The 16,870-nt window shown below is 40.8% G+C and overlaps 1 protein-coding gene across 3 annotated transcripts in view; it reads right to left on the reverse strand.

Moving 5' to 3' along the window:
- Window positions 1-224: 224 nt before the first annotated feature.
- Window positions 225-16,870, reverse strand: part of LOC149187411 (uncharacterized) — a 143,891-nt gene continuing 127,245 nt past the window's right edge. For 2 of the 3 annotated variants that reach the window (XM_089411346.1, XM_089411348.1), the window contains 3 exons: window positions 1,826-1,924; window positions 1,645-1,743; window positions 225-623 (listed from right to left, as the gene is read on the reverse strand). In XM_089411346.1, coding sequence (XP_089267472.1) covers window positions 522-623; window positions 1,645-1,743; window positions 1,826-1,924 — 300 coding nt within the window. In that variant the 3' untranslated portion in view covers window positions 225-521. Of the gene's footprint in view, window positions 624-1,644; window positions 1,744-1,821; window positions 1,925-16,870 lie in introns of all 3 variants that reach the window. The other variant, XM_089411347.1, reaches the window with a different exon arrangement.

The following is a 16,870-nucleotide window of genomic DNA, read 5'->3' on the forward strand; positions in this document are numbered from 1 at the left end:
TGTTTTTATTGCAATACATTTATATCAAATATTTAGGAAATAGTTCACTAGGCTTGAAGAAAGTTCCAAGTATCAGAACATATACGATATAGGCTGCTACATGGACTGCGGAAATAGTAAAGATGAGTAAAAAGAGGCATTCAGAGTACTCAAATTCCATTTGATGCTATGGTACAACGTTCACTGGGCCCTTTCAGTGAAAAAATTGAAATACATTTGTATCCTGACATAGATGGGCAATATCATGCCATTAGAAAATATAGAGACGTCCTATGCTATTCAGACTTGAAACAGAGCAAAAGTGTCAATATAAATGCCAAAAGTTTCTGCCCAGAAATGAGATTCAAATGATCATACATAATTGCTTAATGTAGCTATACTAGATGATTGAATGGCTTTATCAGAAAACGTAGAAGATGATGATTGACTGAACCAAACAGTTTCATCGAGATCTCCACAAAATTCTTTCTTACACGTGTGAATCATCAACTTAACTTCACCAAGATCTCCACAAAGTTCTCTTACACCCCTGTTGCTGGTACAAGTTTTAATAACTTCGTAATTTCATACGTCTTAAACCCTTTTCCTAAACTTATAGCTACATCAAAAGGCGTATTCCCATCCTGAAGAAGCAAGGAAAAAAGACAAGTTAGTAAGAGAACAAAAAAGACCGGCAAATATATATATATATATATATTCCATGAAAAACAGTGAGTCATATTATAACTAAAGCAAATAAGAGCAAGTAATTGGATGACACTTCCCAATTCAGGGGTGTCAACATAGATTGCAACCTCGTCATCATAGATGGCTTCAAACAATGATAAAAAAGATGAAATGTAAGTCAACCAAAAAAAAAGGATGGGCTCTCTCTTTTTTTTTTCAGTTTTGACATGTTTCACTTGAAATAAAGTTTCTAGTTTAACTAAATTTCGATTTGATCATGATAACAAAGACAAAATAAAAATGCAGAAATAACTTGGATTAACTCTCAAAAATTTTAGTTTTCAATCCTAGTGCTAGTTAACGCTACTCAAATCCCATGCATTTAGTAAACTGTCCTTGTTATAGTCTCAGCTGAACTTTGCTCAGCCTGTAATGTTTTTCTTCACATCTCCTCCTTCAAAGGCAATATATCTGAAGCATGTTTGTGTGCTTCAACAACACACTTTCATATTTTAACTGCATGCTGTTTTTCACATTTAATGAAATTGTATTAAGATGTTCAGAAATTCAGGCATGCAACAATAAAAAACGAATTGAAAATATGGAATTGAGGAACCGAGCATCTGAATGCTTGTTGTAAGATGCATCGAGACAGCATTAATAAATTCAAAATAATTTACTTTAAAAAAAATACTTGCTTGTATGTGAGAAATAAACTGCCATGCAACTAGGTAAAATAGATAAGCGTAGGATTCAAAGATGGATGCAATAGTGGTTGATTACTGTCTAGTACCCATGGAGCTTAACCTCAAGCTCAATTGACTATAAGGAGATCAAGGAACGAGCTCATTCAACCATAAAGAGATCGAGGAATGAAGATGCTTGACTGAACACGTGTAATAGGGAGATTGGAGCAACTTTCAATTTCCCACACTTTCATAGACACAAGCTGTGCAGTCTAGTAGAATATTTGAATACCTTATTTTTCATTGTTTTATCAGCACCATTGACCAACAAAATTTTGGCCACATCTCTTGTCCTGCTTTGCACTGCAAGATGCAGCGGTGTCCACCCTTCCTGTACAATCAAATAAAGATTTAGTAAAGAATATAAAATATCAGATATCAGAGCCAAATATGACTTGGGCACTCTGACTTGCATTGTCTGCCAAATTTACATCAACACCGTGCTTGATTAACAGCTTTAATGTCTGAATTGCAGCAACTAGAACAGCATAATGTAGCAATGTAGCGCCATCCTGAAATAAGACAACCAGATATTTTCCAGCAATGAGACAAAGCATGGCAACCCAATGGGGAGCTTAATTTTATTTTGCACAAGTAAACCTCAAAAATATAACTCTATTTTCCTCATTTTTCCCTTTTTTCCATTACTTTTACTTAGTACTACTCGAAATAGTAAATAGGAATAAATTATAAGACAGAGGTAATCATTCCAAGTAAGAGTGGAATCTCGTATTAAATCAGTAGGCTTTCACGATAGTGCATTTCCAAAGTCCAGAAAAGTTCTAATTTTTTATTAAGCTGGATATTTTTTCTCCTTCCTAACTTCATAAAATATAAGGTCATTTATCCACAACGAAAGCAGAATGAAAGTTTTACTGAGTTTACTGTCTCTTTGAACAGATTTCAGCTTTCATTCCATGCCATAGGATACCCTTGCTCTTCCTCGTAGCCACTTTAATTTTGTTTGTGTTCTCAATTTTGGACAGGTGATGCAGGTTAAGCTACGGCATGGTTCCCTTCAACTCATATAATGATTTATCTTTATCGTTTTACTGTGGAAATTTGCTTGATGTAGTATAGAATGATTTTCAACTACTCGATATAATTAATACACGTAATAAATATAATAATGTAGTATCCCTTTTCTAATCCCCAAATTTTGTAATGTAATTAAAGGATGATAACGCTGGAGGGCCAGCATGGATGTCTTGCCCTATTTAAGTAAATAATAAATTGCCAAAGCTGAAGAGGAACAGCTTATAGGGATCCCAATGTTTGAAAGGAGAGCTTGCTTGAGAAAGTCAGTAAGGGAGATTGGGAAGTTTCCTATCTTTCATGAATGTAATGTTTTTGACCCTTGATGTTCTCGTTAAACCACCCTACTGCCAGGCAGTTTGGGTGGAGTGGTGGAGGAGGTATCAGACTGCCCAAGCATGGACTGCATATTGTGTCACAGTTCTGATTGACTCTACAGGCCAAGGAGGGGGGCTTGAAGCTCTCATGTGTGACACAACGCTAGGAAAAAGGAGGAATTGCCATTGTGACAAACAGGACACTAAGTAATTGTGAACGTAAAAATCCCTCTGAACCCATTGTGAAACCAGAGACCTATAAAACCCGTTTGTGTATTAGGGACCGCAGAGGCTGTGAGAGAGTGACTCTGGAAAGGGAGATGGAATTCACCCTTGGAGTCACGACAAACCTGTGAGGGAGTCTTTGTCCAATTATGATCGGAGACCAGTAAGAAGAAGCCCTCAGACTAAGTCAGGTACACTGAGGGATTCAATTGTTTGGTTGTATCGTGCACGAGAAGCACTTGAAAGAGGGAGGATCACAGGGAACCGTAGAAAGCGGTGAAGGGATCTCCCTTTGTGTTGTGCATGCCCCTAGTGGCCATATTTTGTAGTGTTAATAACTCAGATCCAGTTCTTGAGAGGCTGCACTTTTGTTCCTTGATCCCTGCAAGTGAAGGAGAATGGTCTGTGAAAATTCTATTGCAGTTAGTCTGGTAATTATTCACCTATCTTTTAACGATTATTTGTCCCAACAAATTAATTTACTGCAAACACTGAATAAAAACACAACTGCAAATTTCACCAATTAAATAAACCACAAGAACTGAGAAAACACACACATAAAATAGACATTGAGACTTTTTGGACAAATTGTCCCTGGAAAATCCCCAATGTAGGTAAACCAGTTTTGCAGACGATGGTTTTATTGAAGAATTTCAACCCCCACTCCGGTTATCAGTTTTCCTTATCACCCCATGCATTTAGTTTTAAATCCAAGCATGATAAAAAATTCTAAAATCTGGAAACGACAATATTTTCTGAGAAAACACAAATTTAGAGATTTCACAACTGCTGAAATTGCATAAATAAAACACAACAAAATTATGACAGCCACACACAGAAAATAACAGTGATTTTTGGTCAATGTGACCCTGGAAAAACCCCCTACAACTCTTGGGGAAAACCAGTTTGAGAGCTCTCCTTTATTTCTGAAAATGCTTTTATAGAAAAACTAAAATACACAGAAAAAATTCCAGCAACCACAAATTACAACTTATCTCAATTTCGGGGCCTGAACTCTGCCTCGAAAATCGTGCCAACTAGCAAACAACCAAAAAAAAATTCCAGCAATAAAACAGCATTAAATGCTGTACGACCTGCCTTGAAAAATGTGTCCAAAACCTATTGTACGGACTATACGGATTTCAGCAGTATGGCTGCCTCGAAAATTGTGCCCAAACATACGTCGAATTCGTGCCCTTGCTGCTGTCCCTCTTCCTCAATTTCTATGTCTTTCTCCCGCTGTACGGTTTTGTGTTGGGATGCGTGCTAATAAATGTTGCTGCCTAGATTCGCTGAAATGTCTTCTTGGTGCTTTCCTTCACTTCCTCACTGCTCATAAATTTTCTCCTTGCTCTCTCTTCTCTTTCTCTCAAATGCTCATGAAAGAATGAATTGATCTTTTTTTTTCTTCTCTTCTCCTTTTACTCTCTAAATAACCTTTTGGGTTACCCTAAGATCTAATGACTGAGATTCATTTAGATCTAGGGATGAAAATAAATGTGCATTTAATTCTCACTTTTTTTTTTAAATCAGCCACTTAAATAAAGACCCACTTAGCATTTTATTTCCAGTCACTTTTTTCACTTTCTAATTCTTTATTGACTTTAATAAAGTCACCTTTAAATTAGAATGTAACTTTACCACTTATAAAGTCACTTTTAAATTAGAATGTAACTTTACCACTTATAAAGTCACTTTTAAATTAGAATGTAACTTTACCACTTATATAGTCACTTTTAAATTAAATTGACTTTGCCACTTATAAAGTCACTTTAGGATAAAAGTACAAATAAATTTGGACACTTTTCCCTAGGCCAAAGATCAAAGCCTTAGGGAACCACTTGTCCTCTGGTACCCAAATTTTAACACTCCCTCTTACCAAGGAAAGTGTTCCTCACCACTCCCATCTTGTCTCTGAAGTAGACATGCTTGCCCCGTGGTAAGGCTTTGGTGAAAATGTCCGCTACCTGCTCATTTGTGGAAATGTACGCAAGCTTGACAACTCCATTTTGGATAGAGTCTCTAATGAAGTGATACTTGATCTCAATATGCTTTGACATGTCATGAAAAACTGGATTCTCCGTGAATTTTATGCAACTCTGATTATCACAGTAAATTACTGAAGGTCTCAATCCCTGACCAAATAGACCAAACATCTTGCGAAGCCATATGGCCTCACAACTAGCCAAACTAGTAGCCATATACTCTACCTCAGCTGAGCTCAATGCAACTGACTATTCTTTCCATCTGATCCATGACACAACTGCCGAACCCAACCCAAAACAGCACCCGAAAGTACTCTTCCTATCTAAAGCACAACCTTCCCAATTTGAATCCGCGTACCCTGCCAGTCTCACTTCATCACCCTGTCTATAATCTAGACCAAAATCCACAGTCCCCTGCAAGTAACGAAGAATGTGTTTTGCAGCCACCCAATGCACTCTCCTGGGCTCACACATGAACTGACTCATAGTGTTAACTACAAAACATATATTTGGTCGAGTGTTGACCAAATACATCAATTTACCAATCAATTGTCTGTATAGAGTAGGATCCACCAACTCGGAATCAGAAGCGTGAAGCTTCTTCCAATTAGTGATCATAGGTGTAGACATGGGTTTGCAGTCCTCCATGTGAAATCTGCTAAGAATATCCACAATGTACTTCCCTTGTCCCAGGAAGAAATTCCCCTCCTCCTGCCACACCTCCAATCCCAGAAAATAATGCATCAAGCCAATATCCTTCATCTCAAACTCTGAAGCAAGATCTCTCTTGCAACCCTCAATGAGTCTCTCTGCACCAATGATGATCAAGTCATCAAGATACAACACCAGAATGAGAGGCTCCTCACCCACCACAATGAAGTATAGGTTCGGATCAGCCTCATTCTGTGAAACCCAACTGTTGCAAGTATGTATCAATCCTCGAGTACCAAGCTCTAGGAGCTTGCTTCAAGCCATAGAGTGCCTTTCCCAATCTGCATACATGGGGCTCCTTCCCGTGCACCTCAAATCCCTGCGGCTACTCAATATAAACCTCCTCCTGAATGAAGCCATTAAGAAATGTGGTCTTCACATGCATCTGGTGGATCCTCCAACCCATCTCCACTGCAATCGATATAATGGAGTGAATAGATGTATACCGAGCTACGGGAGCGAAGGTCTCCTCATAGTCAACTCCCTCTACTTGTGAGAACCCTCTCGCCACAAATTGAGCCTTGAACTTCTCGATGTTGCCATCTGCAGCATGCTTTATCTTGTAGAGCCATCTGGAAGTAACAACTAATTTACGTTTGGGCCTCGGCACTACCTCCCAAACATTGTTCTTCATAATAGAACAATACTCCTCCATCATGGCCTCTCTCCAAACCTGCTGGCTGGCTGCCTCCTTGTTATGAATAAATATATAGGAAATAATGTAAAATCATGTAAATGATAATAATCATAAATAATGATTAGATAATTAGTAATTAGGTTGAAGAGTCATGTCTAAATGAGACATGACTCTCCATGAAGAGACGCTTGATATATAAGCAAGCCTCTCGCTCTCAGTGGAATCATTCTTATTCACACATTTAATATATAATATTTGTATCCTCATGGATATTTTTATATTCCAAGTCTTCTGGAGTAATTAATCTGAAGAAGGAACTTTGTTCGCTTCATTTGGTATCAGAGCAATCGATCCTTTGGCCGCTTCACTGCTACACAAAGCTCATTCTCTCGTCACCGGCCCTTGGCCATCAATCGTCATCAATCTTGTTGTTGTCATAATTGAAGCGTTTTGCTACACATTGGGAGATTCTCCATTTTTCAGGTCTTTGGCCATTTTCTATATATATATATTATATTAAAAAAAAAATTATTGAGAAAAAAAAAATTGAAAAAATATATATACGAAATCATATATAAAAGAAAAAAATTATTGAGAAAAAAAAATAAAAATAAAAAGAATTTAAGGAAAAAAAAAAAAATTGAAAAAAAAGAGGGGAGGAATTCAAATATATAAATATAAATATATACATATATATATATATATATATATATATGCACACAAGCTCAAGCCGTCGTTGAATCATACCATTGACCATTACTTACAGTGAACGTCGCTCAACAAGTAGACGCCATCGATTTCAGCGACAATCTGGAGGAAACTAAAAAAGAAAACCACTTACCTTCGGTCACCGCAGCCCTACATTCACAAGAAGGAACAACCTGCTTCACCTGCGCCCAGCCATCACTGCTGCTGTCAGACGGTGAACCCCATCGTTGCAGTCCAACCGTTGGTCAACCTCCACGATTCGGCATTTTATCCTTCGCCCTGACAATCTGTGTTTCCGATTTTGTCATTTCCCTAACTCACTGTTACTGTTTCTGTCATTCCCTTGTTTACCACCGTGTTGCCTCTGTTTGTTGTAAACCCCAATTCCTGGTCCGCCGCAATCCAACTTGAACCGTGTCTGAGCTTTGTCTTGTTGTCATCACAACAAGCGTCGTCGATTGCTGCGTATTGGGATGAATAATATCCATCGTTCACTTTCATCACGGATTAGTTGGGAAGATACGTTGCAACTGTTCCTGTGACTTGGCACGACCCTTCATAAAAGAAATTATTTAATTAAATCAACAAAAATTGATTACTGTGACATTATATATAATATAATAAGGGTATTATATTGAACCTGAGTGAAAACGTTGGCATAACCCATAAGGGTGATCTTTAAATATATTTTAAGGGAATTTTAACAGATATAAAAGGTGATTTTAAAAAGGGTTATCTAAATTTATAAGGAGGCACTTTATAGTGAAAATTATTAAAGTGAACTTTAAAAGTTTATAGAACGAAGTATCAAATTTATAAATTATTGAATTTCAATCAATATTAAAGAAAATTAAGTTTTAAAAAAGGATGGGAAGTTCCAACACAAGTAAAAGTTATAAAGAGGTTAACTCTATATTCATAAGGAGAAGTAAATTGAGATATAGTAATCTTTGACAAAAAAAAAAGACATAAGAGTATTGAGCTTATTTATAAAGGCTTTGAGTAATTTAATACTAGGAAATAAAAGGGCAAGTATTATTAAAAATAAAAGGAAAAAAGAATAACGAAAAAATAAATAAATAAATAATATTCCATATAAAGTTAAAAGAAGCAAAGGAAAAAGAAAAAAGAAAAAAATATGGAATCTCTAAGTAATGAACAAAAACAATCATTCGCAAGAGATATAGAACAATTAATCACAATACTTGAGCGACAACACGCTGAGGAGAGGAAAAAATGAAATCCCTATTCCATGTTGAACGTCCATCATCATTCCCACAGAATGATGTAATCCAGTGTACCGAGAAAGTGCAGCTAAAAGATCAAAAAAATGGCAAAATAGCCAAAATTCAGCAAAACAAGAAAGCGTTAGAACGCAAACATAAAAATCTTGTGGATATGAACTACAAAGAAATAATGGAAAAAGATGAAGAAATTTCTCGTCTCAAGGACCACGAAATCACTGGCACAAGTGAAGAAAACTAAGGTCACAAAGAAAGAACTCAAGAAGCACTTATCAGAACAAGAAAATGAAACCTTGTGTTTAAAGAACCTTAATAAAAAATTACTAGAACAAATCAGAGATCTAAAAGATGAAAAGCTTAAATTTCAAAACACTAAAAATAAAGTTGATAAATCAGAAATCAAAGGACTTTTACATCTGAAAAACCATAATGAAAGTCTACTCGCTCAAATTAAGAAGCTTAAGGATGATAAGAAAGCATTAAAAGACAAGTTGGAACAATTCACTCAAGAAGAAGTATCGAAATCCCCAGTCGTAATAGTCCAAGTTGAAGGTAAAGGAACGAATATCGATCCAATGAATATGACAACTCAAGAAGACAAGTCAGTTGAAGAAATGACACACTTAGATGTTGCAATTTAGATAATGAACATCCCAGAAGACAAGTTAGTCAAAGAAATGACACACTTAGATGTTGCAATTTAGATAATGAACATCCCAAGTGAATGGTCCATAACCAACTCAACAACATCTTCGCCAGAAGAAAATATAAAAATTGCCACATGCCCAATAAGGGAAAGTCAAACCAAAAAGTTCCATATCGACATCCGAATCACGAGTAGACAACTCAATCAAGCTACGTATATGTACCTTTCAAAACCGAAACAACAAACTTATGTTCCAAATAATAGTGATGTAGCCTCAATCCAGTCCAATGATGACAAGTCATTACAAAATTGCAGTGAGCAGAATATTCCACAGAAGATTAATCTAAGATGGTCTGATCCCTTCTTAGTGCGACAATTTTGTTTGTCAATTAGAAGATCATATCAACTTGTATCGACGAAGATGACTGTTCCGAGACAAGAAGACATTCGAACCCGAAAAAGAGATCAAGCCTTTTTCATCGACAAGCTTTGAGGACAAAGCTTTTTGAGGAGGAAGGCAATGTTATGAATAAATATATAGGAAATAATGTAAAATCATGTAAATGATAATAATCATAAATAATGATTAGTTAATTAGTAATTAGGTTGAAGAGTCATGTCTAAATGGGGCATGACTCTCCATGAAGAGACACTTGCTTGATATATAAGCAAGCCTCTCGCTCTCAGTGGAATCATTCTTATTCACACATTTAATATATAATATTTGTATCCTCATGGATATCTTTATATTCCAAGTCTTCTAGAGTAATTAATCTGAAGAAGGAACTTTGTTCGCTTCATTCCTCATAACAAGAAGGCTCGGAGTCAACAATGCTTGTTACCAATGCCATGTAACTATAGAACCACTCAAGTGGTTTACTCTCTCTAACCTGTCTCTTTGGCCCAGCAACTGATGTGGCCTCGCGCAAGGTATCTTGAAGCCACTTGGGCTTCCTCTTCCCTGAGCATACTTCTCCCACCGGAGTGAAAGAATCCTCATCGTCATCAGAAGCCTGAACTCCTAAAGGCCTGCCAACTGACCTCATGCCTGAATCTGTGCCTACAGATGCTGAAGTATTGTGCGAACTGTCCATTTACTGGACTACCCTGTGAACTGCTCTACAGACTACCCTGCATGCTGCCCGAAGAACCACCCACCTGACTCTGAGAGCCACCGCTCATTGATGGACCTGACATTGTAATCGATGTACCTCTTGATCCCTGACCACTGGATCCTTGTGACTAACTCAGCTGCTCCTGAGGGTCTAGTGACTCTTGTTGGAATTTCTAAGTCTAACCCATTAGAAACCCTCCATGTACTTTCTGATTTATTCCTTCCTACTTGTTTTGATTAATTAACAAGTTATTTACCATGTAAATATTGAAAATAAACGCAAGTACATGCTCAACACGTTACAGATCATCAACTCAAGGAAACAGAAACAAGGACACAAATGACACCATTATTTTTAAACTAACGTCCCCGAAAAAACCCAATGCGAGAAAACTGGTGCAGCTATATGAGGGTTTGATTTATTAAGTAGTTTCATAATACAATCTGGGTGCCAAATTCGACTCACCCAACAGAGAAAAATCTCGGCAATAGTACCTCTCCTTCGGAGACAGATGCTCCGGCTGAAACCCCAGATAAACACTTCGGCAACTCCTCAACTCCAATTTGCCCCATGAAAAACCCAAACGCCAGCCTCTTATGCCCTCTCCATTAGCTTTCCCGGCAGTTCTGGCAATTCCTGATGTTCCCAACAGTTCTGGCTCCTGCCCTCTACGTCAGCTTTCCCGGCAGTTCTGGTTGTTCCCAGCAGTTCCAGCTTCTGCCCTCTGCGTCAGCTTTCCCGACAGTTCCGGCTGTTCTCGGCAGTTTCGGCTTATGCACTCTGTGTCAGCTTTCCCGACAGTTCTCGACAATTCTGACTTCTGCCCTCTGTGTCAGCTTTCTCGGCTGTTGTGTTGATCCTCCCGGCACTATCTCTGCCTCTCTGCTTCTATATTCACTGCCCCTCCGCTGCAACTCCAGATCACTCTCTCAACTTTCTCAGCAAACCCAGCCCCAAAAAGTCGAAATCTTGATCTCTTGGTGTGTTCTCCAAGTGACCCTTGAGCCTCCTCTTATACTTGTCTCATTGACAAGCTATCTGAGAGTTTGATTTATTAAGCAGTTTCATAATACAATCTGGGTGCCAAATCCGGCTCACCCAATAGAGAAAAATCTCGGCAGTAGTACCTCTCCTTCGGAGACAGATGCTCCGGCTGAAACCCCAGATAAACACTCTGACAACTCCTCAGCTCCAATCTGCCCCACAAAAAACCCCAGTGCCAGCCTCTTCTGTCCCCTGCGTCAACTTTCCCGGCAATTCCGGTTGTTCCCAGCAGTTCCGGCTTCTACCCTCTTTGTCAGCTTTCCCAGTAGTTCTGGCAGTTCCTGGCAATTTTGACTGTTCCCGGCAGCTCCAGCTTCTGCCCTCTGCGTCAGTTTTCCCAACAGTGCCGGCTGTTTCCGCTTCTGCCCTCTGCATCATCTTTCCCGACAATTCCGACCTCTACCCTCTGCGTCAACTTTCTCGGCTGCTGCGCTGATCCTCCCAATACTATCTCTGCCTCTCTGCTTCTATATTCACTGCCCCTCAACTGCAACTCCAGATCACACTCAACTTTCTCAGCAAACCCAACCCCAGAAAGTCAAAATCTTGATCTCTTGGTGTTCTCCAAGTGACCCTCGAGCCTCCTCTTATACTTTTCTCGTTGACAAATCAACGGACGAAATTAAGTCCCTAATCAACAGCTAAGATTAGATCTGGTTAGATCCATGACTTTTGGGCCATTCTAACACAGTTTTATATTAATTTACATTAATATTTTAATTTCCCTAAGTTTAGAGTTAGGGACTCTATTAAAAATATTAATTATTTTAATATCTCCCAAACTACTTAGAATCTACCCAAACCCTTTCTGGGTATTGGAGATCCCATGTGCTTTAGCCTCTCCAATTTTCGTGGCTAGAGCACATCCGATGCTACCCCAAATCAACACTCCCTCTTAGCGAGGACTATGCTCTAGTAATACTCCTCACTGAGCATCACTCTGATCATCCGGCATCGGTCCCTGTGTTGATGCTAGGCCTGTTGCCCAACATCCTCTGCACTGTTGCATCCTGTCTTGCTACCCATGGCCCTGCCACTGCAACTGTTGCATCCATACTGCAACTCCCTCTGCATCCGTGTTGCTGCCCATGGCCCTGCCACTGCCATTACTGCATTGCAACCCCTCTCATCATGTTGCATCGTGTTGCCCATAGCACTACCACTGCTAACTGCTGCACTACAACTTAGTTACTAAGAAGTAAGTAACTAATCTCCCAACTCTAACATCTCTGTCAGGCTAGAAACACTCCTGATGTTGAAGCTCCCTCTGTCACTGACAAGTGCTCCCTCTCTGACCTCTGCGCTGCTGCAACAACTCCATGCATCTCGCACCGTTGCACACCTCGCTGTGCCATCCGACACTAGTGCAACACTCCCGTGCCCCTCGCATTGTTGCAGCCTGCAAGCCTCGCGCTGTCCTGAGAATCCTGCACTGTAGCTCCCTCTGTCGCTCCATCCACATCCGTCTCTACTGACATTGCCAGTACTACTACTCCTTTTCGGGGCTCCCGTAGCAAGGTCTAATCCAAGAGGCTGGATACATCGAGGATCCCTCATCGCCTGTAGTCCGTCTGACTACAGCTCGATGTCTCCCCACTTCCGCTCAAGTGGTGTGTGTGCACTCATGGCACACAGAACAGAAAGGATCCTGGCCTTCTAGATTACAAAGTTGGATGCCTCATCCAACCTGTCCTGATCCCTCAACCCATTCATGGCCATCTCTCTGCTTCTTTTGTTGACTCCTCCGAGTCTCTTTACTTCCCACCTAGAAGTTCTAGGTTGGACTCCTGTTGAGTCTCTCCACTTCCCATATGGAAGTTCTCAGTTCGACTCCTGCTAAGTCTCTCCACTTCCTGTCTGGATGTTCTCGGTTTGACTCTTGCTGAGTCTCTCTACTTCCTACTTGGAAGTTCTCGGTTTGACTCCTCTTAAGTCTCTCTACTTCTTTTCCGGAAGTTCTCTTTTGGACTCCCTCTGAGTCCCGATTTCCCACCTGGAAATCCTTCTGCCAACGTCAAGTTGCCCCTCTGATCGTCTGTGCAACAGTAACACTGATCCGGATTCCTTGGCTAGAAATCCGCCTCGGCAGCAACTCCCTCTACCTTGGCCTTGCACTATTAGGTACTATTCTGACTACAGTACCCCACCAGCTCCACTCTGCAACTCACCCACAACCTCCTAAACCCTAGCAACCAGAAGGTTAGAGCTCCTAGGCTCTGCGCAATCCCGGCACCGACAAATCAACTTCCTCAGCCAACTGCATCAACCCTCCTAGCCTTTGCGTGGCTCTGCGTGAGCCTGTATTTGCCTCCCTTAGCCTCTGCGCTGCCTCTTCTTGGCTCGAACTTGATGACGCAAGCACTGCGTCACCCCTTCCTTGTTGCTTCTCTACTAGGAACAACTTTTGTCACTCGGGACAGTTGTTTTTTTTTGTTGCTGCTCTACTCGGCTGATTGCCTCAGTTCTCTTGTGATCTGTAACCACGCTCTAATACCATGTTGGAATTTCTAAGTCTAACCCGTTAGAAACCCTCCATGTACTTTCTTATTTATTCCTTCCTACTTGCTTTGATTAATTAACAAGTTATTTACCATGTAAACACTGAAAATAAACACAAGTACATGCTCAACACATTACAGATCATCAACTGAAGGAAACAGAAACAAGCACACAAATGACACCGTTATTTTTGGACTAATGTCCCCAGAAAAACCCAATGCAGGGAAACCAGTGCAGCTATCTGAGGGTTTGATTTATTAAGCAGTTTCAAAATACAATCTGGGTGCCAAATCCAGCTCACCCAACAGAGAAAAATCTTGGCAGTAGTACCTCTCCTTCGGAGACAGATGCTCCCGCTGAAACCCCAGATAAACACTCTGGCAACTCCTCAGCTCCAGTTCCGGCTTCTTCCCTCTGTGTCAGCTTTCCCGATAGTTCCGGCTTCTGCCCTCTGCATCAGCTTTCCCGGCTGCTGCACTAATCCTCCTGGCACTATCTCTGCCTCTCTGCTTCTGTATTCACTGCCCCTCAACTGCAACTCCAAATCACTCTCTCAACTTTCTCAGCAAACCCAGCCCCAGAAAGTCGAAATCTTGATCTCTTGGTGTGTTCAACAAGTGACCCTCAAGCCTCCTCTTATACTTTTCTCATTGACAAATCAACAGCCGAGATTAAGTCCCTAATCAACAGCTAAGATTAGATCTGGCTTGATCCATGACTTTTGGACCATTCTGACATAGTTTTATATTAATTCACATTAATATTTTAATTTCCCTAAGTTTAGACTTAGGAACTCCATTAAAAATATTAATTATTTTAATATCTCCCAAACTGCTTAGAATCTACCCAAACCCTTTCTAGGTATTGGAGATCTCATGTGCCTTAGCCTCTCCACCAATTTTCGTGGCTAGAGCACATCCAATGCTACCCCAAATCAACAACTCTAGATACTCTAACTCCTGTGACCTCCTAAAAGCTCTCTCCTCCTCGAACTTCACATCCGGCCTGACAACCACTTTCCTCTACGCAGGAATATAAATCCGATAAGTTTTCGAAGTCTCGCAATAACCCACAAAGATGCCCTTGTCTGCAGTGGGCTCTAGCTTGGTCCTGTTCTCCTTAGGGATATAGGAATATGTAAGGCACCCAAAGATACGAAAGTGCCCAACATCAGACTTCTTCCCAAAAAAAGCCTCCTCCGAAGTCACATTCCCCAAGGCACGATGTGGACTCCTGTTCTGCAAGTACACAGCAGTGTTGCAGGCCTCTGCCCACAAAAATAAAGGTAACCCCTGATCATGAAGCATGGCTTTGGCAGCACCTACAATGGATCTGTTCTTCCTCTTCGCAACACCATTCTGTTGGGGGTTGTAAGGAACTGTGAAGTCCCTCCTAATGCCTGCCTCAGCACAAAAATCAACGAACTCACCAAGGGTATACCCCCCTCCATTGTCCGACCTGAGGACCTTGATCTTCCTACCTATCTGGTTCTCCACAAGAGCCTTGAACTCTTGAAACTGCTTGAAGACCTCACTCTTGGTCTTCAAGAAATAAATCCAAGTCTTCCTGGAGTGGTCATCAATGAATAAAATATAGTACTCATAGCCACTCAAGAATACATGAGACATCCGACCACTCACATCGGTATGAATCAAGTCAAGGATCCCGGTCGCTCTACTGTCACTGTTGGGAAAAGGGGATCTGGAAAACTTCCCCATAGCACATCCTCTGCATACATCAAGGTGATCAAAACTGAAATCTGGCACACCAGTGGTAATCTCCCACAATGTACTAAAGGCCCCATGATACATGTGTCACACAACTTTGAACTGCTAGATCTGTTGGTGGTCCTGTCTCAGGTAGTGCTACTCAATGCCATCAGGGGCTAGAATGAGAACTTGTACACCTTGGCATGGCGCATACCAACCACTCTAGCTAAAGAAGTTGGAGTTCCCCTAGGATATATAAGCACTTGCCCTCTCCTGAACAACACATCATATCCTTTGTCCTCAAGTGCTGAGACGGATATCAAGTTCTTCTTCATTCTAGGCACATATAGAACATATGTCACTTTCAAGGGAGGTTTGGTTCCCCTATCAAATGTCAATGTCCCCACACCGACTGCTCTAACAATGTTGTTATCACCAAACTACCTCCATATCAGTATCATCCTCTGAAAGCTCTGAGAAGTACTCTCTGACTCCTGTCATGTGGCAGGAAGCGCCACTATCAACATACCAAATGCTAGAAGATGCTCTGCTAATAGTGAGGAGTGCACATTGCCTCTGAACCAGTATGGCAGGTGATCCTACACTAGTGGCCTCACAAGCTATGAACCCAAACTCTTGATCAAAGCTCTCTGAGAAGCTCTCTATCTCTACAGAAGTTGCCATGGGTTTGTCTCTCCCTTTCTTGTTCTTCTTCTCCGGACACGCAACAGCATAGTGTCCCAACTTTTGACAATTCCAACATTTGACTTTGGAATAGTCCTTCTCCTTGTTTTACAGCTTGCCTTTACCTTGCCTTTGCCTCCACTGTTGGAAGCTTGCTTCTTTGCTCTACCCTTCTTGCCTCTTGCTAACAATGCCACATTGTCATCCTCCTCCACCTGTTTGGCTGCCCCAAAGATGGGTTTTTCTGATCTCATTCTGAATGCAATCATCCCACAACCTCTCCCAATCTAGAAGGCTTTTCCGTGCAACAATGTCATCCATAAAATTCTCCCAAGTTTTGGGAAGACCATTCAAAGCAATCCTCACCAACTCAGTGGATGAAATGATCTCACCTACGGCTGCCAACTCATCTCTCACTGAAGTGGTCTTTGTGAGGTATGTTGTAGCACTGTCAGTCTTAGCCATTTTAATGGCCTTCAATTTCTCCTTTAGGACCTGTTGACAGTGCCGAACCCGCCAACATTCCAGGGATCACCCCAGTATGAAGTCCCAACTAGACCTCACACTGTTTGGTGTGGGAGTCCCATTCGATATGATGGCCCGATTGCCATTGTCTTAAGGATTTGCATCAACTCTTGCTTGTCAGCACAAGAGAGTGGTCTCATTTGTCTTCGGGAAGTGAGGTTCGCGTGCCTGACTCTAGCATGTTGTTCCTTGCTTACATGCTAGAAGGCTTGACAGGTTCATCTGTTCACGGAGGTGCATGTTCGTCACATTCATCAGCTTTGCATGCTTTGTTCGTTCGTTTGTTGGTGAACATGTCCTTCTGCATGTGCTCCTTTCATTCATCCCGTTTGTCGTCTTTCCATGTTTGTTGGTGTACCTGTAGCTGTAGTCAC

The sequence above is a fragment of the Pinus tabuliformis genome, chromosome 3_1 (assembly GCF_031772625.1).
Source record: "Pinus tabuliformis cultivar Carrire ecotype Pingquan chromosome 3_1, CPIR1, whole genome shotgun sequence".
In the NCBI taxonomy this organism is placed as follows: domain Eukaryota; kingdom Viridiplantae; phylum Streptophyta; class Pinopsida; order Pinales; family Pinaceae; genus Pinus; species Pinus tabuliformis.